Source organism: Rhinoraja longicauda, chromosome 23 (assembly GCF_053455715.1).
Source record: "Rhinoraja longicauda isolate Sanriku21f chromosome 23, sRhiLon1.1, whole genome shotgun sequence".
Lineage (NCBI taxonomy): Eukaryota > Metazoa > Chordata > Chondrichthyes > Rajiformes > Arhynchobatidae > Rhinoraja > Rhinoraja longicauda.
Genome location: NC_135975.1, coordinates 24,902,721 through 24,928,876, shown reverse-complemented (window position 1 = coordinate 24,928,876; position 26,156 = coordinate 24,902,721). Strand labels below are relative to the sequence as shown.

General features: G+C 41.5%; 1 protein-coding gene across 1 annotated transcript in view; it reads left to right on the top strand.

Annotated features, from left to right (window-relative positions):
• LOC144604797 (uncharacterized) overlaps positions 1–26,156 on the top strand; it is a 142,588-nt gene that overhangs the window by 106,931 nt on the left and 9,501 nt on the right. Inside the window, exons 11-23 of the mRNA XM_078419461.1 lie at positions 3,242–3,307; positions 3,951–4,007; positions 4,507–4,572; positions 5,255–5,311; positions 6,502–6,567; positions 7,277–7,342; positions 7,940–7,996; positions 9,153–9,218; positions 9,484–9,546; positions 19,205–19,264; positions 20,626–20,660; positions 22,407–22,508; positions 24,811–24,865. Coding sequence (XP_078275587.1) covers positions 3,242–3,307; positions 3,951–4,007; positions 4,507–4,572; positions 5,255–5,311; positions 6,502–6,567; positions 7,277–7,342; positions 7,940–7,996; positions 9,153–9,218; positions 9,484–9,546; positions 19,205–19,264; positions 20,626–20,660; positions 22,407–22,508; positions 24,811–24,865 — 816 coding nt within the window. The remainder of the gene's footprint in view (positions 1–3,241; positions 3,308–3,950; positions 4,008–4,506; positions 4,573–5,254; positions 5,312–6,501; positions 6,568–7,276; positions 7,343–7,939; positions 7,997–9,152; positions 9,219–9,483; positions 9,547–19,204; positions 19,265–20,625; positions 20,661–22,406; positions 22,509–24,810; positions 24,866–26,156) is intronic.

Below are 26,156 nucleotides of genomic sequence, written 5' to 3'. Positions count from 1 at the left end.
CTGATATCCTTTCTTCATCACAGCACCAAGTACAACTTCAGTGACAGAGACCCCTACGCCTCCTGGCTCTACCACCATTTGTAAGTCACTGTACATGATATGTTTATCTTGTATGTAAAGCCAAGCTTTCAATGTGCTGGTTAACATGTATTCAGATAATTATTTATTGGATGCATATCAGAATAATGAAAAAAAACCATCAATCATGCCTCCTTTGAAACCTGCCCAATTGGTAAAAACACCATTCACTGAAAGTGTGGTTTATATTGTGTGAAGTGATGCTGTTTTATTACAGAACAATGTCAATTGATGGCATAGATCAGGACATTGATGACAAATATCAATAACCGCGTCTTCACTCTTGAGCCAGATGTTGTTAATGGTGAAATTACAAATTGGGATGAGTGCCCATATATGCCTCTATTCAGTCATGAAAGACCCAAAGCATTGCGATAATATGTGTGAACATAGCAACAGGAAAAATGATGAATTCATTCACTCCACTCGTCCTAACTTGAGAACATTGCATATTTCATTGAGACCATGTTATGATTATCATGCATACAGAAATGACAGTCTCCTACTCAATTATCGCTTTTATCATTTCTTATACTATTTGATCTGTGGGGCACAACCACCACAGAAGGAACAGGCATTACTACAACTGCAGTAAAAGCCACAATCTGCGTGAACACAATGTGATATATGTATTTCCAGATCAAATTCTTTGACAATTAGCAATACATTAGTAATTTTGAAAACGAATGGCAAATACTGGGAGTATTCTGACGAGGGAAGAAAATGGAGAGCATGGACATTTCTGAGGGGGCTGTCCAGCATCTTTTGACCGAGTGCCAAAGATTATGTTTTAGGTTACAGGCATTCAGTGTAATGGCCAATGTTAGTGTTGACACATCTTTAGATGTGGAATCTATGGTAAGTGTGGTGTAGCAGAAATTGGCACTCCGATGGAATATAAAGGAAGAGTGACAAACCTATGCAGAGGGTGAATGTGCAAAATAAAGGAAAGTGGCAGTGGGTGGGTAAAGATGCAAATAGCTGTTGCAATGGGCTTACATAATTGAAAAACAGATTCATTTACTGAAATGACAGAAAGATAAACAGACTACTCGCTTGTCGCGATCTTTGCGGCATCGTGTGCGTATTAATTTCATTTTCATATGTGTTGAAAGGAAAAATCCTGCTGAAAGTTTGAGGAAATATGGTGAATAGCCTTTGAATAATTTTTGCTCCTTGGTATCCTCTAGCCACCGCTGGGCCATCGACAACTGTAGGGACAGGCACCACTCCAACCCCAGGCACCTCACCGACATGTAAGTTGCAGATCTTTCCAAACCAAATAATGGATGTAAAGTTATGGGTGCATTGAGGTCATAGGTTCTAGGTTCATTGCTGAATATTAGAACATTTGCTTTGCTGAAATTCTATGAAATTCAGCAACGATATAGAAAATTGGAAATGAAATCGGCAATACTGGGCATGGTCTGATTACCTAAGCAGAATGAGATCAATGTAATTTATGATTTGACTGGCCAGCATGCCCTGACCAAGAGCCATTGATCAAGGTTTAGATCAAATTCTTTTCAACATGATGATGCATAGATGAAGATGACAGTTTTGGAGACATGTAACATATGCAAAATGTGGAGGGATTGTCATGACTACATTGTGAGCAAAAGAGGTGTGACTTCAGCAGAGACTGGGTTCACTGTGCAAGATGAAAGAGAGAGCTAGTGGATGGTTAATGGAGCCAAGGGCTGTTGCAAAGAACGTACACAATCGAGAAGCAGGCTCATTTCCTGAAATGATAAAATATGGGTTATCTTCGGCGTTACATCATCTTTTCTCTGCTGCGCAAAGTACAGGCATTCCTCCTTTTCCTCCATGTTGAAAGGACCATGCTGATAGATTTTTTTTAATATGTTTATTTCATTTGAATAATTATTGCTTCCTGATATCCTTTCTTCATCACAGCACCAAGTACAACTTCAGTGACAGAGACCCCTACGCCTCCTGGCTCTACCACCATTTGTAAGTCACTGTACATGATATGTTTATCTTGTATGTAAAGCCAAGCTTTCAATGTGCTGGTTAACATGTATTCATATAATAATTTATTGGATGCATATCAGAATAATGAAAAAAAACCATCAAGCATGCCTCCTTTGAAACCTGCCCAATTGGTAAAAACACCATTCACTGAAAGTGTGGTTTATATTGTGTGAAGTGATGCTGTTTTATTACAGAACAATGTCAATTGATGGCATAGGTCAGGACATTGATGACAAATATCAATAACAGCGTCTTCACTCTTGAGCCAGATGTTGTTAATGGTGAAACTACAAATTGGGTTGAGGGCCCATATATGCCCTTATTCAGTCATAACAGGCCCAAAGCATTGCGATAATATGTGTGAACATACCAATAGGAAAAATGATGAATTAATTCACTCCACTCGTCCTAACTTGAGAGCATTGCATATTTCATTGAGACCATGTTATGATTATCATGCGTAAACAAATGGCAGTGTCTAACTCTATTATCGTTATTATCATTTCTTATACTATTTGATCTGTGGGGCACAACCACCACAGAAGGAACAGGCATTACTATAACTGCAGTAAAACCCACAACCGGCTGAACACAAAGTGATATATGTATTTCCAGATCAAATTTTTTGACATTTAGCAATACATTAGTAATTTTGAAAACGAATGGCAAATACTGGGAATATTCTGATGAGGGTAGAAAATGGAGAGCATGGACATTTCTGCGGGGGCTGTCCAGCATCTTTTGGCCGAGTGCCAAAGATTATGTTTTAGGTTACAGACGTTCATGGTAATAGGCAAAAGTTAGTGATGACTCATTTGTAGATGTGGAATCTGTGGTACGTGTGGTGCTGCAGAAATTGGCACTTCAATGGAATATAAAGGAAGAGTGACAAACTTATGCAGTGGGTGAATGTGCAAAATAAAGGAAAGTGGCAGTGGGTGGGTAAAGATGCAAATAGCTGTTGCGATGGGCTTACATAATTGAAAAACAGATTAATTTACTGAAATGACAGAAAGATAAACAGACTACTCGCTTGTCGCGATCTTTGCGGCATTGTGTGCGTATTAATTTCATTTTCATATGTGTTGAAAGGAAAAATCCTGCTGAAAGTTTTGAGGAAATATGTTAAATATCCTTTGAATAATTTTTTCTCCTTGGTATCCTCTAGCCACCGCTGGGCCATCGACAACTGTAGGGACAGGCACCACTCCAACCCCAGGAACCTCACCGACATGTAAGTAGCAGATCTTTCCATGCTTGTCTGAAGTGTAAAAACCAAATCATGGATGTAAAGGTATAGGTGGATTGAGGTCATAGTTTCTAGGTTGATTTCTGAGTATTGGAATATTTGTGTCTGCTGAAATTCTATGATATTCAGCAACGATATAGAAAATTGGAAATGAAATCGGCAATACTGGCCATGGTCTGACTCAGTAAGCAGAATGAGATCAATGTCATTTCTTAATTGACTTGCCAGCGTGCCTTTGATCAAGTTTTAGATCAAATTATTTTCAACATGATGATGAATAGATGAAGATGGCACATTTGGAGACATGTAACATATGCAAAATGTGGAGGGATTGTCACGACTATATTGTGCCTAAAAGAGGTGTGACTTCATCAGAGACTGGGTCCATTGTGCAAGATGAAAGAGAGAGCTAGGGCTGTTGCAAAGTCATGATCGAGAAGCACGCTCATTTCTTGAAATGATAAAAGTATGGGTTATCTTCGGCGTTACATAATCTTATATCTGCTGCGCAAAGTACAGGCATTCTTCCTTTTCCTCCATGTTGAAAGGACCATGCCGATAGATTTCTTGAAATATGTTGATTTCCTTTGAATAATTATGGCTTCCTGATATCCTTTCTTCATCACAGCACCAAGTACAACTTCAGTGACAGAGACCCCTACGCCTCCTGGCACTACCACCATCTGTAAGTCACAGTACATGATAAGTTTATCTTGTATGTAATGCCAAGCTTTCAATGTGCTGAGTTTTAGATCAAAATCTTTTCAACGTGATGATGAATAGATGAAGATGACACATTTGGAGACATGTAACATATGCAAAATGTTGATGGATTGTCACGACTATATTGTGTCTAAAAGAGGTGTGACTTCATTGGCACTCCGATGGAATATAAAGGAAGAGTGACAAACTTATGCAGAGGGTGAATGTGCAAAATATAGTAGAGTGGCCGTGGGTGGGTAAAGATGCAAATAGCTGTTGCAATGGGCTTACATAATTGAAAAACAGATTAATTTACTGAAATGACAGAAAGATAAACAGACGACTCGCTTGTCGTGATCTTTGAGGCATCGTGTGCGTATTAATTTCATTTTCATATGTGTTGAAAGGAAAAATCCTGCTGTAAGTTTGAGGAAATATGTTGAATATCCTATGAATAATTTTTGCTCCTTTGTATCCTCTAGCCACCGCTGGGCCATCGACAACTGTAGGGACAGGCACCACTCCAACCCCAGGAACCTCACCGACATGTAAGTAGCAGATCTTTCCAAGCTTGTCTGAAGTGTAAAAAACAAATAATGGATGTAAAGCTATAGGTGGATTGAGGTCATAGTTTCTAGGTTCTTTGCTGAATATTGGAATATTTGTGTCTGCTGAAATTCTATGAAATTCAGCAACGATATAGAAAATTGGAAATGAAATCGGCAATTGTGGCCAAGGTCTGACTCAGTAGGCAGAATGAGATGAATGTCATTTCTTAATTGATTGGCCAGCATGCCTTGATCAAGAGCCGTTGATCAAGTTTTAGATCAAATTATTTTCAACATGATGATGAATAGATGAAGATGACACATTTAGAGACATGTAACACATGCAAACTCTGGAGGGATTGTCTCGACTACTTTGTGTCTAAAAGAGGTGTGACTTCATCAGAGACTGGGTTCATTGTGCAAGATGAAAGAGAGAGCTTGTGGATGGTTAATGGAGCCAAGGGCTGTTGCAAAGAACGTCCACAATCGAGAAGCTGGCTCATTTCCTGAAATTATAATATATGGGTTATCTTCGGTGTTACATAATCATTTCTCTGCTGCGCAAAGTACAGGCATTCTTCCTTTTCCTCCATGTTGAAAGGACCATGCTGACAGATTTTTTTGAAATATGTTGAGTTCCTTCGAAAAATTAATGCTTCCTGATATCCTTTCTTCATCACAGCACCAAGTACAACTTCAGTGACAGAGACCCCTACGCCTCCTGGCACTACCACCATTTGTAAGTCACAGTACATGATAAGTTTATCTTGAATGTTAAGCCAAGCTATCAATGTGCTGGTTAAGGTGTATTCAGATAATAATTGATTGGATGCATATGAGAATATTGAAAAAATATATATCAAGCATGCCTCCTTTGAAACCTGCCCAATTGGTAAAAACACCATTCACTGAAAGTGTGGTTTATAATGTGTGAAGTGATGTTGTCTTATTACAGATCAATGTCAATTGATGGCATAGATCAGGACATTGATGACAAATATCAATAACCGCATCTTCACTCTTGAGCCAGATGTTGTTAATGGTGAAACTACAAATTGTGTTGAGTGCCCATATATGCCCTTATTCAGTCATAACAGGCCCAAAGCATTGCGATAATATGTGTGAACATAGCAACAGGAAAAATGATGAATTAATTCACTCCACTCGTCCTAACTTGAGAACATTGCATATTTCATTGAGACCATGTTATGATTATCATGCATACACAAATGACAGACTCTTACTCAATTATTGTTACACTCATTTCTTATACTATTTGATATGTGGGGCACAACCACCACAGAAGGAACAGGCATTACTACAACTGCAGTAAAAACCACAACCTGTTGAACACAATGTGATATATGTATTTCCAGATCACATTCTTTGACATTTAGCAATACATTAGTAATTTTGAAAACGAATGGCAAATACTGGGAATATTCTGACGAGGGTAGAAAATGGAGAGCATGGTCATTTCTGAGGGGGCTGTCCAGCATCTTTTGGCCGAGTGCCAAAGATTATGTTTTAGGTTACAGGCGTTCAGGGTAATGGGCAAAAGTTAGTGATGACACATTTGTAGATTTGGAATCTGTGGTACGTGTGGAGCAGCACAAATTGGCACTCCGATGGAATATAACGGAAGAGTGACCAAACTTATACAGAGTGTGAATGTGCAAAATAAACGAAAGTGGCTGTGGGTTGGTAAAGATGCAAATAGCTGTTGCGATGGGCTTACAAAATTGAAAAACAGATTCATTTACTGAAATGACAGAAAGATAAACAGACTACTCACTTGTCGCGATCTTTGCGTCGTTGTGTGCGTATTAATTTCATTTTCATATGTGTTGAATGGAAAAATCCCGCTGAAATTTTGAGGAAATATGTTGAATATCCTTTGAATAATTTTTGATCCTTCGTATCCTCTAGTCACCGCTGGGCCATCGACAACTGCAGGGACAGGCACCACTCCAACCCCAGGCACCTCACTGACATGTAAGTAGCAGATCTTTCCAAGCTTGCCTGAAGTGTAAAACCAAATCATGGATGTAAAGGTATAGGTACATTGAGGTCATAGTTTCTAGGTTCATTGCAGTATATTGGAATATTTGTGTCTGCTGAAATTTTATGAAATTCAACAACGATACAGAAAATTGGAAATGAAATCGGCACTACTGGGCATGTTCTGATTAGGTAAGCAGAATGATATCAATGTCAATTCTGAATTGACTGGCCAGCATGCCTTGTCCAAGAGCCATTAATCAAGTTTTAGATCAAAATCTTTTCAACGTGATAATGAATAGATGAAGATGACACATTTGGAGACATGTAACATATGCAAAATGTGGAGGGATTGTCACGACTATATTGTGTCTAAAAGAGGTGTGGCTTCATTGGCACTCCGATGGAATATAAAGGAAGAGTGACAAACTTATGCAGAGTGTGAATGTGCAAAATGAAGGAAAGTGGCCGTGGGTGGGTAAAGATGCAAATAGCTGTTGCGATGGGCTTACATAATTGAAAAACAGATTAATTTACTGAAATGACAGAAAGATAATCAGACTACTCGCTTGTCGCGATCTTTGCGGCATCGTGTGCGTATTAATTTCATTTTTATATCTGTTGAATCGAAAAATTCTGCTGAAAGTTTGAGGAAATATGTTGAATATCCTTTGAATATTTTTTGCTCCTTGGTATCCTCTAGCCACCGCTGGGCCATCCACAACTGCAGGGACAGGCACCACTCCAACCCCAGGCACCTCACCGACATGTATGTAGCAGATCTTTCCAAGCTTATCTGAAGTGTAAAACCAAATAGTGGATGTAAACGTGTAGGTGCATTGAGGTCATAAGTTCGAGGTTCATTGCTGAATTTTGGAATAATTGTTTCTGCTGAAATTCTATGAAATTATGCAACGATATAGAAAATACGAAATGAAATCGGCAATACTGGGCAAGATCCATTGATCAAGTTTTAGATCAAAATCTTTTCAACATGAAGGTGACACTTTTCGAGACATGTAACTTATGTAAAATGTGGAGGGATTGTCACGACGACATTATGTCTAAAAGAGGTGTGACTTCATCAGAGACTGGGTTCATTGTGCATGGTGAAAGAGAGAGCTAGTGGATGGTTAATGGAGCCGAAGGCTGTTGCAAAGAACGTACACAATCGAGAAGCAGGCTCATTTCCTGAAATGATAAAATATGGGTTATCTTCGGCGTTACATAATCTTTTCTCTGCTGTGCAAAGTACAGGCATTCTTCCATTTCCTCCATGTTGAAAGGACGATGCTGATAGATTTTTAAAAATATGTTGAGTTCCTTTGAATAATTATTGCTTCCTGATATTCCTGCTTCATCACAGCACCAGGTACAACTTCAGTGACAGAGACCCCTACGCCTCCTGGCACTACCACCATCTGTAAGTCACAGTACATGATAATTTTATCTTGTATGTAAAGCCAAGCTTTCAATGTGCTGCTTATGGTGTATTCAGATAATAATTTATTGGATGCATATCACAATAATGAAAAAAATACATCAAGCATGCCTCCTTTGAAACCGGCCCAATTGGTAAAAACACCATTCACTGAAAGTGTGGTTTATAATGTGTGAAGTGATGCTGTCTTGTTGTAGAACAATGTCAATTGATGGCATAGATCAGGACATTGATGACAAATATCAATAACAGCGTCTTCACTCTTGAGCCGGATGTTGTTAATGGTGAAACTACAAATTGTGTTGAGTGCCCATATATGCCCTTATTCAGTCATAACAGGCGCAAAGCATTGCGATAATATGTGTGAACATAGCAATAGGAAAAATGATGAATTCATTCACTCCACTCGTCCTAACTTGAGAACATTGCATATTTCATTGAGACCATGTTATGATTATCATGCATACAGAAATGACAGTCTCATACTCAATTATCTTTAATATAATTTCTTATACTATTTCATCTGTGGGGTACAACCACCACAGAAGGAACAGGCATTACTACAACTGCAGTAAAAACCACAACCTGCGTGAACACAAATTCTTTGACATTTAGCAATACGTTAGTAATTTTGAAAACGAATGGCAAATACTGGGAATATTCTGACGAGGGTAGAAAATGGAGAGCATGGACATTTCTGAGGGGACTGTCCAGCATCTTTTGGCCGAGTGCCAAAGATTATGTTTTAGGTTACAGGCGGTTCAGGATAATGGGCAAAAGTTAGTGATGACGCATTTGTAGATATGGAATCTGTGGTTAGTGTGGTGCAGCAGAAATTGGCACTCCGATAGAATATAAATGAAGAGTGACAAACATATGCAGAGGGTGAATGTGCAAATAAAAGGAAGTGGCAGTGGGTGGGTAAAGATGCAAATAGCTGTTGCGATGGGCTTACATAATTGAAAACCAGATTATTTTACTGAAATGACAGAAAGATAAACTGACTTCTCGCTTGTCGCAATCTTTTCTCTGCCATGTTTTGTGTGTATTAATGTGTTGAAGGGAAAGATCATGCTGACAGTTTGAGAAAATATGTTGAATTTCCTTTGAATAATTTTTGCTCCTTGGTATCCTCTAGCCACCGCTGGGCCATCTACAACTGAAGGGACAGGTACCACTCCAACCCCAGGAACAACTCTGACTCGTAAGTAGCAGATCTTCCCAACTTTGTCAAGTGATAAATCCTTATGTCATGATTTAGGTGTATTGAGGTCATAGGTTCGTGGTTCATTGAATATTGGAATGTATGTGTCTGCTGAAATTCTATGAAAGTCAGCAATTAAATAGTAATTGGGAAGTTATATTGGAAATACTGGGTATGTTCTAACTAGGTAAACAAAATGAGATCAATGTCATTTCTGAAATCCCTTGAATAATAAATGGTTGTTGATATTCTTTGTTCATCACAGCACCAGCACCAAGTACAACTTCAGTGACGGGGACCCCTACACCTCCTGGCACAACCAGCATCTGTAAGTCACAGATCATGTACAGTTTATCTTGAATGTAAAGCCAACCTTTCAATGTGCTGTCAAGTTTATGGAGGTAATAATTTCCAGGTTGCTTATAAATAAATGGAATTTATGTATCAAGCATGCCTCTCCGGAATGTGGCCATTGGTGAGGATCCCAGTGAAATAATGCTGTCATAACATGAGTATCAATTGATAGCATAGATGATTGCATTGATGACAAATATCAAAACCCTGCTCTGATAAGGATTTTGCTAATAGAGGCATAGAGTGATAGAGTCATTCAGATTGTAAACCGGCTCTTTGGCCCAACTTGCCCAAACCGGCCAACATGTCCTTACTACACTTGCCCCTCCTGCCTCCATTTGGCTAACATCCATCCATGTACCCATCTATCTGTGTCTTAAACGTTGCTGTAGTACCCATCTCAACGACCTGCTCTGGCAGCTCGTTCCATACACTCACCACCATTTGTGTGAAAAGGTTACCTCTCAGATTCCTATTAAATCTTTTCCCTTTCACCTTAAGTCTATGCCCTCTACTCTTTGATTTCCCCTTCTTTGGGTAAGAGACTCTCTGCATCTACCTGATCTATTCCTCTCATGATTTTATACACCTCTATAGTATCACCCCTCATCCTCCTGCGCTCCAAGTCAGAGTCCCTGGCTACTCAATTTCTCCCTCAGTTCCTCGAGTCCTGGCAACATCCTCGTAAATCTTCTCTGTACCCTTCCCAGCTTGACAACATCTTTCCTGGGACGGTACCCAGAACTGAACATAATACTCTAAATGCAGCCTCACCAACATCTTATATAACTGCAACATGACCTCCCAACTTCTATACTCAATACTCTGACTGCTGAGACCAATGCGTCAAAATACTTTATGACCTCCTTATGAATCTACAACCACCTCAAGGAATTATGCACCTGTGCCATTAGATCCCTCGGCTTTATAATACTCCTCAGAACTCTACCATTTACTGTGTAGGTCATGCCTGTGTCAGACTTCTCAATATACAACACCTCATTTCTCGCTATATTATATTTCAATAACCATTCCTCGGCCCATCCGACCAACCAATCAAGATCCTGCTGCAATTTTTCATAACCATCTTCATCTGCAATACCAAGTTTGTATCATCTGCAAACTTGCTATTCTTGCCATGTACTGTACGTTCTCAAACAAATCATTGATACAGATGACAAACAGTAACGAGCCCAGCGCTGAACCCTGCGGCACACTGGTCAAAGGCCAGTCTAAGAAGCAGCTTTCAACCATCACCCTCTGGTTTCTTCCATGTAGCCAGTTTTTTTAATCCATTCCGCTGTCTCTCCTTTGATCCTACGTGATAATGAAAGAGGTAAAGTAATTACAAAAGAAACAGATCACAAAATGGATGCCTGCTTCTTCTTGCACATTGTAAATTGCTTAGTTAAGCAGAAAGGAGGTAAGCTGTGTTTAACCTTGAGAAATACAGCATGTACTACATGAAAAAAACTGACCTTTAGTTGGCTTTACTGAAAATAAAAATAAGCTGAGATTGCTTTATTACGAAAAAAAAACTGACCTACTATTGACTTTTTAATACCCTATATGGACATGGTTTTATTTCCTTTACTACCTTGTATGGGCATGATGTGAGTTGTGTCACATCATTCACTGATAAGAAAAAGATAAAACTAAACCGTTTTGTCCTTTGTTTTCTAGAGTGAGACACGAGGTGAGCTTGGGTATCTGAAGACACCCAGTGCTGACCTCCCCACTCCCGTCTGGCGTAACAAAGATTTACTGTTTTACCACTAATTTTGGTGCATTGTTGTTTGTTTCTCTACAAACTTTAACAATCTCACCTTCCGAGCAGTCTCCCATGTGGAACCGTATAATGCTTTGCTGAACTCCATATGTACAATGTCTACAGCTCTGCCCTCATCAACCTTTTTGGTCACATTGTCAAAAAACTGAATCAGATTTGTGAGACATGACTTCCCACGGAGAAACCATGTCTAATCAGCCCTTGTCCATCTAAATGCATGTATATCCTATCCCTCAGAATACTCACTGGTAACTTTCCAACTGCAGATGTCAAGCTCACTAACCTATAGTTCCCAACATTTTCCTTGCGGCCCTTCTTTGAATTTGCCAATCTCCAGTCTTCCCCTCTCCTGTATTTAAAGATGACTCAGAAATTTCAAGCAGGGCTCCCGCAAGTTCCTCTCTAGTTTCGCACAATGTCCTTAGATATATCTGATCAGGCCCGGGAGATTTGTCTACCTTCATACACGATAGTACCTTCAGCACCTCTTCACCCGTAATACTGACTATCAAGACACTTCCATTGACTACCCCAAGATCCTCCGTCCTCAGTAAAAACAGAATAGCAAGAGTGTAGCTGCAGGTTACCGAGGAGACCTATGTGAGGGCCTCATCTGTGATGGAAGTGGGGAAAACCCGTTCCGTAAAGAATGAGGACGTCTTGGATGTCCTGGCATGGAATATCTCATCTTGGGCGCAGATGCAGTGTAGGCAGAGGAATTGGGAGTCGGGGATAGAGTCTTTGTAGGAGGCAGGGTGGGAAGAAGTGCAGTCTAGATAGCTGTGGGAGTCTGTTGGTTTATAATAGATGTCCATCGATCGTCTACCTCCTGTTCTGGAGATGGTGAGATCAAGAAGCGGTAGAGAGATGTCAGAGATGGTCTCAGTGAATTTGAGTGCAGGATGGAAATTAGTAACAATGATCTATTCTCCAGTTTCCTTGATCGTTGTCCCCTTTGACCTCTCGTTTTCACACCTTACCCTTCCTTATCTCTCGTTTCCCTCTCCCCTGACTCTCAGTCTGAAGAAGGGTCTTGACCCAAAACGTCATCCATTCCTTCTATCCAAAGATGGCTGCCTGTCCTGCTGAGTTACTCCAACATTTTGTTTCTATCTTTGGTGTAAACCAGCATCTGCAATTCCTTCCTACGCAAGACATTGCTAACTGGCCAGCATTCTTCAATTAGTTTCATGGGCCATTGATCAGTTTTAGCTGAAATTCTTTGCATTGAGCTGGAGAATATTTGGTGATTACACTTTTGTTGATGTGGAACAAATACAAAATGAGGAACAGCAGGCATTTTCAAGCAACAGGGTGTAAAGGATGTATGACTTCATGAAGGAGAGTGTGATTGTGCAAGTTAAAAGAGAGGGCTATTGGCTGTAGGATAGTCCCTATTGGGTGTAGGATAGTGTTAATATGCGGGGATCGCTGGTCAGCGTGGACCCGGTGGGCCAAAGGGCCTGTTTCCATGCTGAATCTCTAAAAAAAGGGACTTGCACAATTGAGAAGCAGTCTAATTTCCAGAAATGTAGAAAGTACGGGTTGTCTTTCTGCTTTATGTAATAGACAATAGACAATAGGTGCAGGAGTAGGCCATTCAGCCCTTCGAGCCAGCACCGCCATTCAATGCGATCATGGCTGATCACTCTCAATCAGTACCCCGTTCCTGCCTTCTCCCCATACCCCCTCACTCCGCTATCCTTAAGAGCTCTATCCAGCTCTCTCTTGAAAGCATCCAATGAACTGGCCTCCACTGCCTTCTGAGGCAGAGAATTCCACCCCTTCACCACTCTCTGACTGAAAACGTTCTTCCTCATCTCCGTTTTAAATGGCCTACCCCTTATTCTTAAACTGTGGCCCCTTGTTCTGGACTCCCCCAACATTGGGAACATGCTTCCTGCCTCTAATGTGTCCAATCCCCTAATTATCTTATATGTTTCAATAAGATCCCCCCTCATCCTTCTAAATTCCAGTGTATACAAGCCCAATCGCTCCAGCCTTTCAACATACGACAGTCCCGCCATTCCGGGAATTAACCTAGTGAACCTACGCTGCACGCCCTCCATAGCAAGAATATCCTTCCTCAAATTTGGAGACCAAAACTGCACACAGTACTCCAGGTGCGGTCTCACCAGGGCCCGGTACAACTGTAGAAGGACCTCTTTGCTCCTATACTCAACTCCTCTTGTTACGAAGGCCAACATTCCATTGGCTTTCTTCACTGCCTGCTGTACCTGCATGCTTCCTTTCATTGACTGATGCACTAGGACTCCCAGATCTCGTTGAACTCCCCCTCCTCCTAACTTGACACCATTCAGATAATAATCTGCCTTTCTATTCTTACTTCCAAAGTGAATAACCTCACACTTATCTACATTAAACTGCATCTGCCATGTATCCGCCCACTCACACAACCTGTCCAAGTCACGCTGCAGCCTTATTGCATCTTCCTCACAATTCACACTACCCCCCAGCTTAGTATCATCTGCAAATTTGCTAATGGTACTTTTAATCCCTTCGTCTAAATCATTAATGTATATCGTAAATAGCTGGGGTCCCAGCACCGAACCTTGCGGTACCCCACTGGTCACTGCCTGCCATTCCGAAAGGGACCCATTTATCCCCAGTCTTTGCTTTCTGTCTGTCAACCAATTTTCTATCCATGTCAGTACCCTACCCCCAATACCATGTGCCCTAATTTTGCCCACTAATCTCCTATGTGGGACCTTGTCGAAGGCTTTCTGAAAGTCGAGGTACACCACATCCACTGACTCTCCCCTGTCAATTTTCCTAGTTACATCCTCAAAAAATTCCAGTAGATTTGTCAAACATGATTTCCTCTTCGTAAATCCATGCTGACTCGGAATGATCCCGTTACTGCTATCCAAATGCTCAGCAATTTCGTCTTTTATAATTGACTCCAGCATCTTCCCCACCACTGATGTCAGACTAACTGGTCTATAATCACCCGTTTTCTTTCTCCCTCCTTTCTTAAAAAGTGGGATAACATTTGCTATCCTCCAATCCACAGGAACTGATCCTGAATCTATAGAACATTGAAAAATGATCTCCAATGCTTCCACTATTTCTAGAGCCACTTCCTTAAGTACCCTGGGATGCAGACCATCAGGCCCTGGGGATTTATCAGCCTTCAGTCCCATCAGTCTACCCAAAACCATTTCCTGCCTAATGTGGATTTCCTTCAGTTCCTCCATCACCCTAGGTTCTCCGGCCCCTAGAACATTTGGGAGATTGTGTGTATCTTCCTCAGTGAAGACAGATCCAAAGTAACGGTTTAACTCGTCTGCCATTTCTTTGTTCCCCATAATAAATTCCCCTGTTTCTGTCTTCAAGGGACCCACATTTGCCTTGACTATTTTTTTCCTCTTCACGTACCTAAAAAAACTTTTGCTATCCTCCTTTATATTATTGGCTAGTTTACCCTCGTACCTCATCTTTTCTCCCCGTATTGCCTTTTTAGTTAACTTTTGTTGCTCTTTAAAAGAGTCCCAATCCTCTGTCTTCCCACTCTTCTTTGCTATGTTATACTTCCTCTCCTTAATTTTTATGCTGTCCCTGACTTCCCTTGTCAGCCACAGGTGTCTCTTACTCCCCTTAGAGTCTTTCCACCTCTTTGGAATAAATTGATCCTGCAACCTCTGCATTATTCCCAGGAATACCTGCCATTGCTGTTCTACCATCTTCCCTGCTACGGCCTCCTTCCAGTCAATTTTGGCCAGCTCCTGCCTCATGCCTCTGTAATCCCCTTTGCTATACTGTAATACTGACACTTCCGATTTTCCCTTCTGCCTTTCCATTTGCAGAGTAAAACTTATCATGTTGTGATCACTGCCTCCTAATGGCTCTTTTACCTCTAGTCCCCTTATCAGATCAGGATCATTACACAACACTAAATCCAGAATTGCCTTCTCCCTGGTAGGCTCCAGTACAAGCTGTTCTAAGAATCCATCTCGAAGGCACTCTACAAACTCTCTTTCCTGGGGTCCATTTCCAACCTGATTTTCCCAGTCTACCTGCATGTTGAAATCTCCCATAACCACCGTAGAATTACATTTTTGACACGCCAATTTTATCTCCTGATTCAACTTGCACCCTATGTCGAGGCTACTGTTTGGGGGCCTATAGATAACTCCCATTAGGGTCTTTTTACCCTTACAATTTCTCATTTCTATCCATACTGATTCAACATCTCCTGATTCTATGTCACCCCTTGCAAGGGAATGAATATCATTCCTTACCATCAGAGCAACCCCACCCCCTCTGCCCACCTGTCTGTCTTTTCTATACGTTGTGTACCCCTGAATATTCAGTGCCCAGCCCTGGTCCTCTTGTAGCCATGTCTCAGTGATCCCTACAACATCATACTTGCCCATGACTAACTGAGCCTCAAGCTCATCCACTTTATTTTTTATACTACGCGCATTTAAGTACAACACTTTAACTTCTGTATTTACCTCCCCTCTCACATCGGTCACAATTGGCCCTGCCCTTCATTTCTTTTCCCCTCTAGAACTTCTGTTCCCATTCTTCCGAGAGTCTTTTGCAATATCTCCTGTATTCCCTTTTACCTCATCTTCATATTCACAATTTGTTAACCCCTCCCCCCCACTACTTAGTTTAAAGCCACAGGTGTCACACTAGCAAACCTGCCTGCCAGAATGTTTGTCCCCCTGCTGTTAAGATGTAACCCGTCCCTTTTGTACAAGTCACCCCTAGCCCAGAAGAGATCCCAGTGGTCCAGAAATCTTAATCCCTGCTCTCTGCACCAGCCCCTCAGCCATAAATTCATACCCTCTATCTCTCTGTTCCTGGCCTCACCAGCACGAGGTACCGGTAGAAGTCCAGAGATAACCACCTTCGACGTCCTACTTCTCAGTGTTTTTCCCAACTCTCTAAACTCCCGCTGTAGCACCTCCTTCCTCTTCCGCCCGACGTCATTCGTGCCCACGTGCACAACGACTTCAGGTTGATCGCCTTCCCTCACTAGGATTTTCTGAAGCCGGTCCGTGATGTGTTGAACCCTGGCACCAGGGAGGCAACAGACCATCCTCAAGTCCCTCCTGCTGCCACAGAATCTTCTGTCCATCCCTCGGACGATGGAGTCACTGACCACTACGGCTCTTCCTGACTTCGGTCTCCCCTGTCGAGTATCCTTGCCAACAGGTCCGCCACTCGGACTGGAAATGTCTTCTGCCCCGACAGTTCCCAAGAGGGTATACCTATTTGCAATAGGCACAGCCACTGCGGTCTCCTGTAGTCCTCGTCCACTCCCCCCTGAAACAGTCTCCCACCTTCGCTCGACCCGGACCCTTGGCGTGACAGCCTCACAATAGGTCCTGTCGAGGAAACTCTCGCATTCCCGGATGGCCCTGAGGTCATCCAACTGCCTCTCCAACTCCACCACACGTCCCTTCAGGAGCTGCACCTGGACACAGTTCTTGCAGGTGTAGCTCCCAGAAGCTCCAGCGACGTCCCTGTCTTCCCACATCCTGCAGGAAACACACTGCACCAACTTTTCCGCCATTACCTTGTGTCTATAACCAGTTCTGGCTTAAAACAATTGTATCCTCCTCACCTCAGCCTCCTCACCTTTCTCACTGGGCGCTTCCCTCACTGGGCTGCACCCTTTTGCAAGTCTTGCTTATATCACCAATTAAATTGCCTGATTGTCCAATTTACCTGACTTCTCACTTAAAGTAACACTTATTTTTCTTCTCAGCCAACGGGCGTCCTTGCTCTGCTCCCGGACTTTTCAAACTGACTACTAGCGTCCTCTTGGCGTTCTTTTTAAACTGCCTTTTCCACTGTAATTAACACTTACTTTTCTTCTCAGCCAACGGGCGTCCTTGCTCTGCTCCCGGACTTTTCAAACTGACTACTAGCGTCCTCTTGGCGCTCTTTTTAAACTGCCTTTTCCACTGTAATTAACACTTACTTTTCTTCTCAGCCAACGGGCGTCCTTGCTCTGCTCCCGGACTTTTCAAACTGACTACTAGCGTCCTCTTGGCGCTCTTTTTAAACTGCCTTTTCCACTGTAATTAACACTTACTTTTCTTCTCAGCCAACGGGCGTCCTTGCTCTGATCCCGGACTTTTCTCTGCTGCGCAGAAGTTTTCCATTTTCCTCTATGTTGAAAGGTGCATGCTGATAGTTTTTGGAAATATGTTGGATTCTCTTGAATCCTGATGCTTCCTGATATCCTTTCACCATCATAATCGCCAATTACAATTTACTAGGTGTATTGAGATCATAATTTCCAAGTTCCTTGATTGAATGTTGCAATGTGTGTGTGAGGTGTCCCTCCTTTGAAACAAATGCCCATGGTTAAATTCACTGACCATTCAAGATCTGAAGTGACCTTGATTTTGAACAGAAGAGTATCAATTGATAGCATAGAATAATGCATTGATGAAATATATCAAAACATTGTTTCTGTTCTTGTGCATATCATGCAAAGGATGTTGTTAATATTCAAACTGGAAAATTCCTTGGGAATTTTATGTCCTAAGTAAGTCAGCAGAAACCCCATTTGTTGCATGAATGAGGTATGAACATAATATTTAGCAAAATGATGAATTAGGTCATTCAACTCATCCTAAGGTTTGAAAATTGTCCATTCATTGTGACCTTGGAAAGATTATCTGTGAGACCCTCTCTCACTGCTTCTCCTTTGTGAGACCCTCTGCTCTCCTGCTCTCCAATTTGTCTGAAGAAGGGAACTGACCTAAAACGTCACCTTTCCATGTCTTCCAGAGATGCTAGAGCAATTTGTGTTTTTGTTTAATGATTATTGTCTAGTTCTCCCTGTGACTGTGCAGGTTTCTCTGGGTGCTCTGGCTTCCTCTGATATTCCAAAGACGTGCAGATTTGTCAGTTAATTGGCTTCTGCAAATTGTCCCTTGATTGTAGAATAGAATTAGTGTGATTGCTAGTCGGCATGGACTCGGTGGGCTAGATGGGACTTCTTGGTCGCCATGGATGAACATACAACTTAAAAGAGTACAGCACATAAAGAGGGAACTTCTAAGTACTGCGTAACCTCATCTATAATTGACTCTCGAATCTTACCAACCACCAAAGTCAGGCTAACCGGACTATAGTTTCCGCTCTTCTGCTTTGCTCCCTTCTTGTACATAGGGGTGATATTCGCAATTTTCCAATCTTCAGGAACCACTCCTAACTCTAGTGAATCTTGAAATATCACAACTAATGCCTCCACAATCTCTGAGGCCACCTCCTTCAGAACCCTGGGGTGCAGTCCATCCGGTCTGTCCACCCTCAGACCAGTCTATCCAGCCTCAGACCTATCAGTTTTCCTAGCACCTAGTAACATAGTGACATTGATATAGAACAGAATAATGCCAATTGATGGCATATTGGGCTGGTGTAATTTGTCTATATTTTGGACCAAATCCCTCTAAACCCTTCCAATCCTTTCCGGATCCTAACCCTTCCAACCATATATCTAGATAATTTAAAGATAATGCATTTAGAGATGTGGAAAAATTGTGGAACAGCAGGGATTGTCACAATAGGGTGTAAAGGAGGTGTGACATCATGATGCAGAGTGGTGATTGAGCATCGTAAAACAAACTAGTACTGGATGGGTAAATGAGCAAAAGGCGATAAAATTTTAAAACAGTGAAGCGGACTCAGTTTTTAGCATGACAAACGGAGAAGTTGTCTTTTTGCAGTCTTTTGCCTGATGCGTCATGCACACAATAACAGTTTCCTTTATATCGAAAGCAAAGATTGGACTTGTCGCTTTAGCATACATATTGAATTTCTTGACTATTATTTGCTTCCCCATATCTTCTAGACACCTCGGAGATAACAATGACTGGATCAACAGGGACCACGAGATCTCCTGCTCCAGGCAGTAAGTTATGATTCTTCAAATGCAAATCCAATCAATTGAATGGTTGGGTTTTGGTGTATTGAGGCCATAATTGGGAGTTAATCTGCCTTAACTATCAGGCCTATTGTATTAAAAGAAGTGCAATTCAAACCAACAGACTTTCCATGCTCCATGCCTTTCTCTTGCCTATTACATCCATTAAGCTTTTCCGCAGGGGCATGGGACCCTATGCAGGACCCAATCTAGTTCAAACTCAACCATGCAGCACCAGGGAACCACCCTGCCAGGATATTGGTTCCCCTCCAATTAAGATGCAACCCATCCCTCTTGTACAGGTCTCATCTGCCACTGAAGAGATCCTAATGGTCCAGAAATCTGAATCCCTGCCCCCTGCACAAACTCCACAACCATATATTCACTTCCCGTATCTTCCTTTTCCTACCCTCACTAGCAAGTGGTACTGGAAGCAATCCAGGGATCACTGCACTGGAGGTCCTGTTTTTAGTCTTTAACCTAACTCCCTATTCTCATAGTGCAGTATCTCATTGCTTTTCCTACCTATGTCATTTGTGCCAACATTCACAACGACTTCCAGCTGTTCACCCTCCCCTTGAGAATGTCATGCAGCTGCTCTGAGACATCTTAAACCCTGGCACCAGTGGGGCAGCACATTATCCTGGAGTCTCGAATGCTGCCACAGAATCTCCCTGTTTGAACCCAGAACAAAAGAGTTACCCACCACTCTGGCTCTGCCTGATGGAACCCTTTCCTGCTGAGCCTCAGAGCCAGGCTCGGTGCCACAGACCTGCCTGGCATTGCTGCTCAACCTTGAGATGTCACTCCCCACAGCACTCAAAAAGGCATACCTGTTTTGAAGGGGGAGGGCCACAGGGGTCACCTGCACTCCATGTCTATTTCCCTTGCTCATGGTCATCCACCTTCTCTCTGACTGGCCTTTGGGTGTGATGACCTCACCCTACATCTTGTTCAAGAAGTTCTCATTCTCCTGGATGGTCCTGAGGTCATCCAGCTGCTATTCCAGTTCACTAATGCAGTCTTTAAGAGCTGCACCTGGACACAATCTCCACAGGTGCTGTCATCAGGGACACCATCAGTTTCCCTGATTTCCCACATTGTGCAGGAGGAGTGTTGCACCAATTTACCTGCCATCATCACTGCAACTGAACCAAGAAACTTGCAGCTTTCAACCATCACCACTTAGGCACCATGAATGCACCCTGAGGGTGTGTCCCAAAGTTAATCACAATCTCCTTTGTCTTGGATTGGTCATTCAGTTCTTTTGGCATTTTGTTTTATGGTGGCAACCAAGGTTTGTGAATTTCTAGTTTCATTGTATAAATATGTGTTCCTTTATTCTTAAGGTACAACACCTGCAACTACAACACCTTCATGTGTGGTAGGTCAGCATGCAAACTGATTCATTAAGACTTTCTGAATGATGCATGCTTAGAAAATATTCTGATTGACTCTCATTTGTTGCATTTTTATTAAATGTGGGCAAAGCCTTCTGCACAGTCTGGGGCAATGTCATAAAGATATAAATAATTAAGATATTCTGTTTTGCTGCAGAGCTTTTTAAGCAATCGGGGAATATCTCTTCTAGCTGGGAGTGTAACTCTGTAAAACTTGGATAGGGACGCTGTTACTTCTGAGAATAAACCGTTAGTCCCACGGGATTTTTGTCAATCTCACTGTTTTTGCTGTTCATAGTGCTGAGTCAATTCTTGATATCATATTTTAAGCGAATCAAATTGATTGAAATCTGGTGTCTGAGAGAATGTGACTCGGAAATACCAGGAGGGACCACCTACCTGGGATTTTATTCTGAATTTAATTTCAAGTGTATCCGCCATGACCTAGAACTAATCATTGTTCTTGGTATTTTTTCCCATGTCCTATTAATAAACCACCACAATTCATATCTACAGGCCAGGACCATAGAGCTTTGAATGAAAATCTGTGTTGTAGGATGCCTTAGTTATGTTTTATTGTAGATATGTTTTTGCTGCATTGCATGTATATTCTGTGCTATTTCTTCAATTGCTGCTCCCTCACCATTTTGTATGCCTTTTCAACACTTCTCAATGAACAAAGGTTGGAATCATACATTGAGAGATAAACTGGGAATGAGGTTATAGGTTGTGGTTGAATAAAGTTCTGCTGTCACTGATGCCTTCTACCTCCTTATGAATGCCCAGATTTGAATTGTTCCATTTTTCCAATGTTAGTGCATTGGTCACCCTCTGACAATGCGCTCTGTATAGACAGGTTGGCACTCAGTTAGACAGGTACATAGTCCAGGTTTGGAGGGATATGGACCAAGCGCAGGCAGGTGGGACTAGTGTAGTTGGGACATGTTGGCCGGTGTAGACAAGTTGGGCCGAAGGGCCTGTTTCCACACTGTATCACTATGAGGTTATAAAGAGAGTTTTTGCAGTATAGTGGGCATTTCTATCAATACCGTCAGGCTGCGCACAGCACCTGCCTCAGAACCAGGAAACCTGCCTACAGGGAAACTTGAAGAGGGCAGCAGCCAAGCCCGAAGAGGGAAGCTGCCCAGCCAGGCCACTGCTTTCTCCTGAGGACTGGAGAGGAGGGTGGAGGAAGTTGCCGATGGTGGCAGAAGCAGAAACAAAGGGCCGGTTAGAGGAACTGGGGTCGTACCTTCTGCGCACTTAAGGACGGCTGCAGGGGGCACCCCCGGAGCATAAAGGTTGAATGGTGGCCGGGCGTTTGCTGCAATGGGCCTTTAGGGCCAGCTGCAGCCTGGGCTAAAATGGCACCCACCTGGCGACCCTTGCATATGGTCTCAATGGGCTATTTCTATACACTTTGTACTTAATCTAGGATTGTGCAAAAAAAGAATTTCACTGCACCTGAGTACATGTCATAATATTGAATTATTGAACCAATGCATCTGCAGCAACTAGACTAGCTAGGATCAGGGCAAGGTGCTTTGTCCCAATGGCTGGTTCTGTCACCACCTGCCACTGACCCAGTCCGAGAGCCACCTACTTTAAGTTAATTTTTTGCAAAATTTAGCCCAAAACATTATCTATTTTATGCTTTAATTCTGTAGTTCTATATGGTATAAATTCCATTTTCAAAAGAAAAATTATTTAAAAGTATTTTTCATTTCTAGGAAGGACCAGATCCCAATGACACTTGTATTCATTACACGTGTCCAAATGGTTTACAAGCGATTCATAAATTAGAATGTGGCGAACTCCAGAACTGTTCTGAGGTTTGTATTGTAAAAGCTATAATATTGTTATGCTGCATTAGTGGAACAGAATTTGAGTCAGAATGGTTGGATTAGGTGTTGATAAAATGGGTGATCAGCTCATGGGAATATAATATTGTTGCATCACAGAGACCTGATCGAAAGAGCAACATTGGCAACTTATTGTTCATGAGTCTACAAGCATCGGGATTAAAAGGAGTGGAAGCAAAAGTGGAAGGTGCATGCAATATCGTTTAAGTAGACCATCACTGCAGTAATGAGTAAGGATGTTCAAATGAGGCCATATGAATAGAACTCAGAAATATAAATAGGTGATCACTTTGCTAAGGATATACCATAGGCCTTCAAACATTCAGCAGGGAACAGTGAAGCAGATAAGTAGGCAAAGCACATAAAAATGCAAAATAAATAAGCGTTTGGTGTAGATCCCTGTCTGGTTTTACTGTTGTGCATCCGGTCCATAATCCAGGCCGGGTTTTGTACTGTGTTATCCTGGTGTTAGTTAGGAGATTATCCTGAGAGCTGGAGGTAATGGTAGCCAGCATCTGTACTGCCAATGATCTGCTAATAAAGGACTTATATACGCAGGAGTGCCTCTGAATGTACCCACTCACAAACATTTGTTAGCAGTGGATTTCAACTTTTCTGAAATAAACTGGGATCACCATAGCATGAAAGGCCAGGAGACTGAATTTTTAAAATGTGAGAACTTTTGAGCTAGTATCTAGAAATGCCTATTGGAGAATGGACAGGATTGGAAATGATCTGTGGGAAGGAACTTCAGTGTTTATGTGTGAACATTCTGGAGACAGTTCATATACATTTCAATGTAGTTATCGAAAGAGGTAAGGGTGGTGTAGAAATTAAGATACGGAATTGGAGGAAATTTTTTTTCAACATCATAGGGCAGGACCTAGGAATACATAGAGTGAGAGCAGCTACCAATGGGTAAATCTACACCTGGCAAGTGGGAGCCTTTAAAAGTAGAATAGTTTAGAGCTCAAGAGAGAGCTAGATAGAGCTCTTAAGGATAGCGGAGTCAGGGGGTATGGGGAGAAGGCAGGAATGGGGTACTGGTTGAGAATGATCAGCCATGATCACATTGAATGGTGGTACTGACTCGAAGGGCCGAATGGCCTACTCCTGCATCTATTGTCTATTGTCTAGGACAGATCTGAAAGATGGGGAGAGCAAATCCAAGGATCCCAAGGAACCATAGGGCAGATATTAAGTACTGAAAAAGTTGGTGTCCCCTTGGGATTGGTAATAGGAAACAGCTGGCTTGGTAATAGGAAACAGAAGATGATGGTGGAGAGATCTTTTATGACTGGAAGTATGTGAACTCTGGTGTACCATGGGGATCAGTGCTGTAAATCTCACTGTTTGCCATAACCATTCATAATTTAGATATGAATGTAGAAGGTATGATTATTAAGGTTACAGATAACACAAAAAAATGTGTGTTGAAAGATTAGTTTTAAGTTACGGAATAATATTAATCAGTCGATATATTGGGCAGAGCAATTGTAGATAGATTTAACCAACTAAGTGCAAGGTGAAGCATTTGTGAAGTTTAATAAGTAAAGCGCGTTTACCATGAATGGTAGAATCCTATGGTGTATTGTGGAACAGAGGAGCTTGGCTACATTAGCCCTGAAGATGGCAGCACAGGTATATAAAATGGTGAAGATAGCATGCAGACTGCTGGCTTTCATTAGACAGGGTACAGAATATAAGACCAAGGAGGTAATGGTAATTTAAGATTATTAAATTAAATATACAATGTAAGAATTCTTTCCCATAATGATGATGACTAAAACCTGAGAGCTTAGGCCTAGGGTGGGGAACAAGAGGGTTACAGGAGACCTCATGGATTTTTATTTCACCTAGAGGATGTTTGAAATCTGGAATGCATTACAGGAGAAGCAGGGACTTTCACAACATTTAACAAAAATCTGGATGAGCAGTCAAATAGCCAAAGCTTGGAAGGCTATGGACTGAGTACTGGTAAATTGGAATATTGCAAATGGGTATTTGATGATAGTTAGCATGGACATGATGGGCAAAAGGCCTGTTTATGTCCTGTATGAATCCGACTCTTTATAGTTTAATATGAACTCATAAAATTCAATAACTCGTTTGAAAAATTGAACATGATTGTGGTTTTTCAGAACAGGGTGGGATTTGATGCCCTCTGTTAAGCACATCGTACAATGTAATGGAAGTACCAACGGATTGGCAGAGGAAGTGAAAGAGAGAGAAAATAAATAATGTACCTAATAATGTTCTTTTTTTTTATTAGTCTGAAAAGAAATGGGATGATTATAAATGCTGTTATTCATGTCTTGAAAGGCCAGGTAAGTGTGTGTTTCAATTGATCTAATTGTTATCTATTAAAGGTATATTGTTTGAAGAAGGGAAAATGCTTAACTATCCCCAATTTTAGAAAATCAAATAGTATGTTGTAAAATTGGGCACTCCTGCTGCAAACAAGATAGAAATGAGATAGCTTCATATTCATAACTTACTTCAATGATATATTCCAATATAGTCAAATTTACAGCAAAACCAAATGGAAGAAAACAGTGTAGGATAATGGGACAAAAGGGAAAGATTAAAGTTAGCAAATGGCATCAGTGGCTCATCACAATATATCAGTGAATTGGATGCTTTGAGAAGAGGAGTGGGAAAACTGCAATTAGATAAGAGAATCATGCTTAAGGTGATACTTGTGGCATTCTGCAACCTCAAGTAAAGATTCACATACATACTTGGACTGCTATTACAGTTACAGTTTACAATATAGATCCTTTCTCAAATGGATCAGTTCTGAAACCTTTAGAACATGAGAATATTTAGAACAAACATTTGGGAAGGGGTGTGAATGGGTGATTGAGAGGATGGGTGTGGTCCAAACCCCAAGCTTTGGGTGAAATAGAGAAATGTGAAAAATTGCACTTGAAATTGCATTGGTTGCGCTGCTAAATGCTGTAACATCATGTTCCACCTCTGAATGTTTTTCTCATTGTAACAATCTGTTGCACATATTCAGTGCATTCAGAAAGTATTCAGACCCCTTCACTTTTTCCACATTTTGTTACGTTACAGCCTTATTTTAAAATGGATTAAATTCATTTTTTTAATTATCAATCTACACACAATACCCCAGAATGAAGAAGCGAAAACAAGTGATTAGAAATTTTTGCAAAGTAATGAAAAAGAAATAACTGAAATATCACATTTACATAAGTATTCAGACCCTTTGCTACGACACATAATTGTGCTTAATTTCATCCTGTTTCCATTGATTATCCTTGAGATGTTTCTACAACTTGATTGGAGTCCACCAGTGGTAAATTAAATTGATTGGACATGATTTGGAAAGGCACACACCTGTCTATATAAGGTCCCACAGTTGACAGTGCATGTCAGAGCAAAAACCAAGCCATGAAGATGAAGGAATTGTCCGTAGACCTCCGAGACAGGATTGTGTCGAGACACAGATCTGGGGAAGGGTATAAAACAATTTCTGCAGCATTGCAGGTCCCAAAGAGCACAGTGGCCTCTGTCATTCTTAAATGGAAGAACTTTGGAACCACCAGGACTTCATAGAGCTGGCCGCATGGCCAAACTGAGCAATCGGGGGAG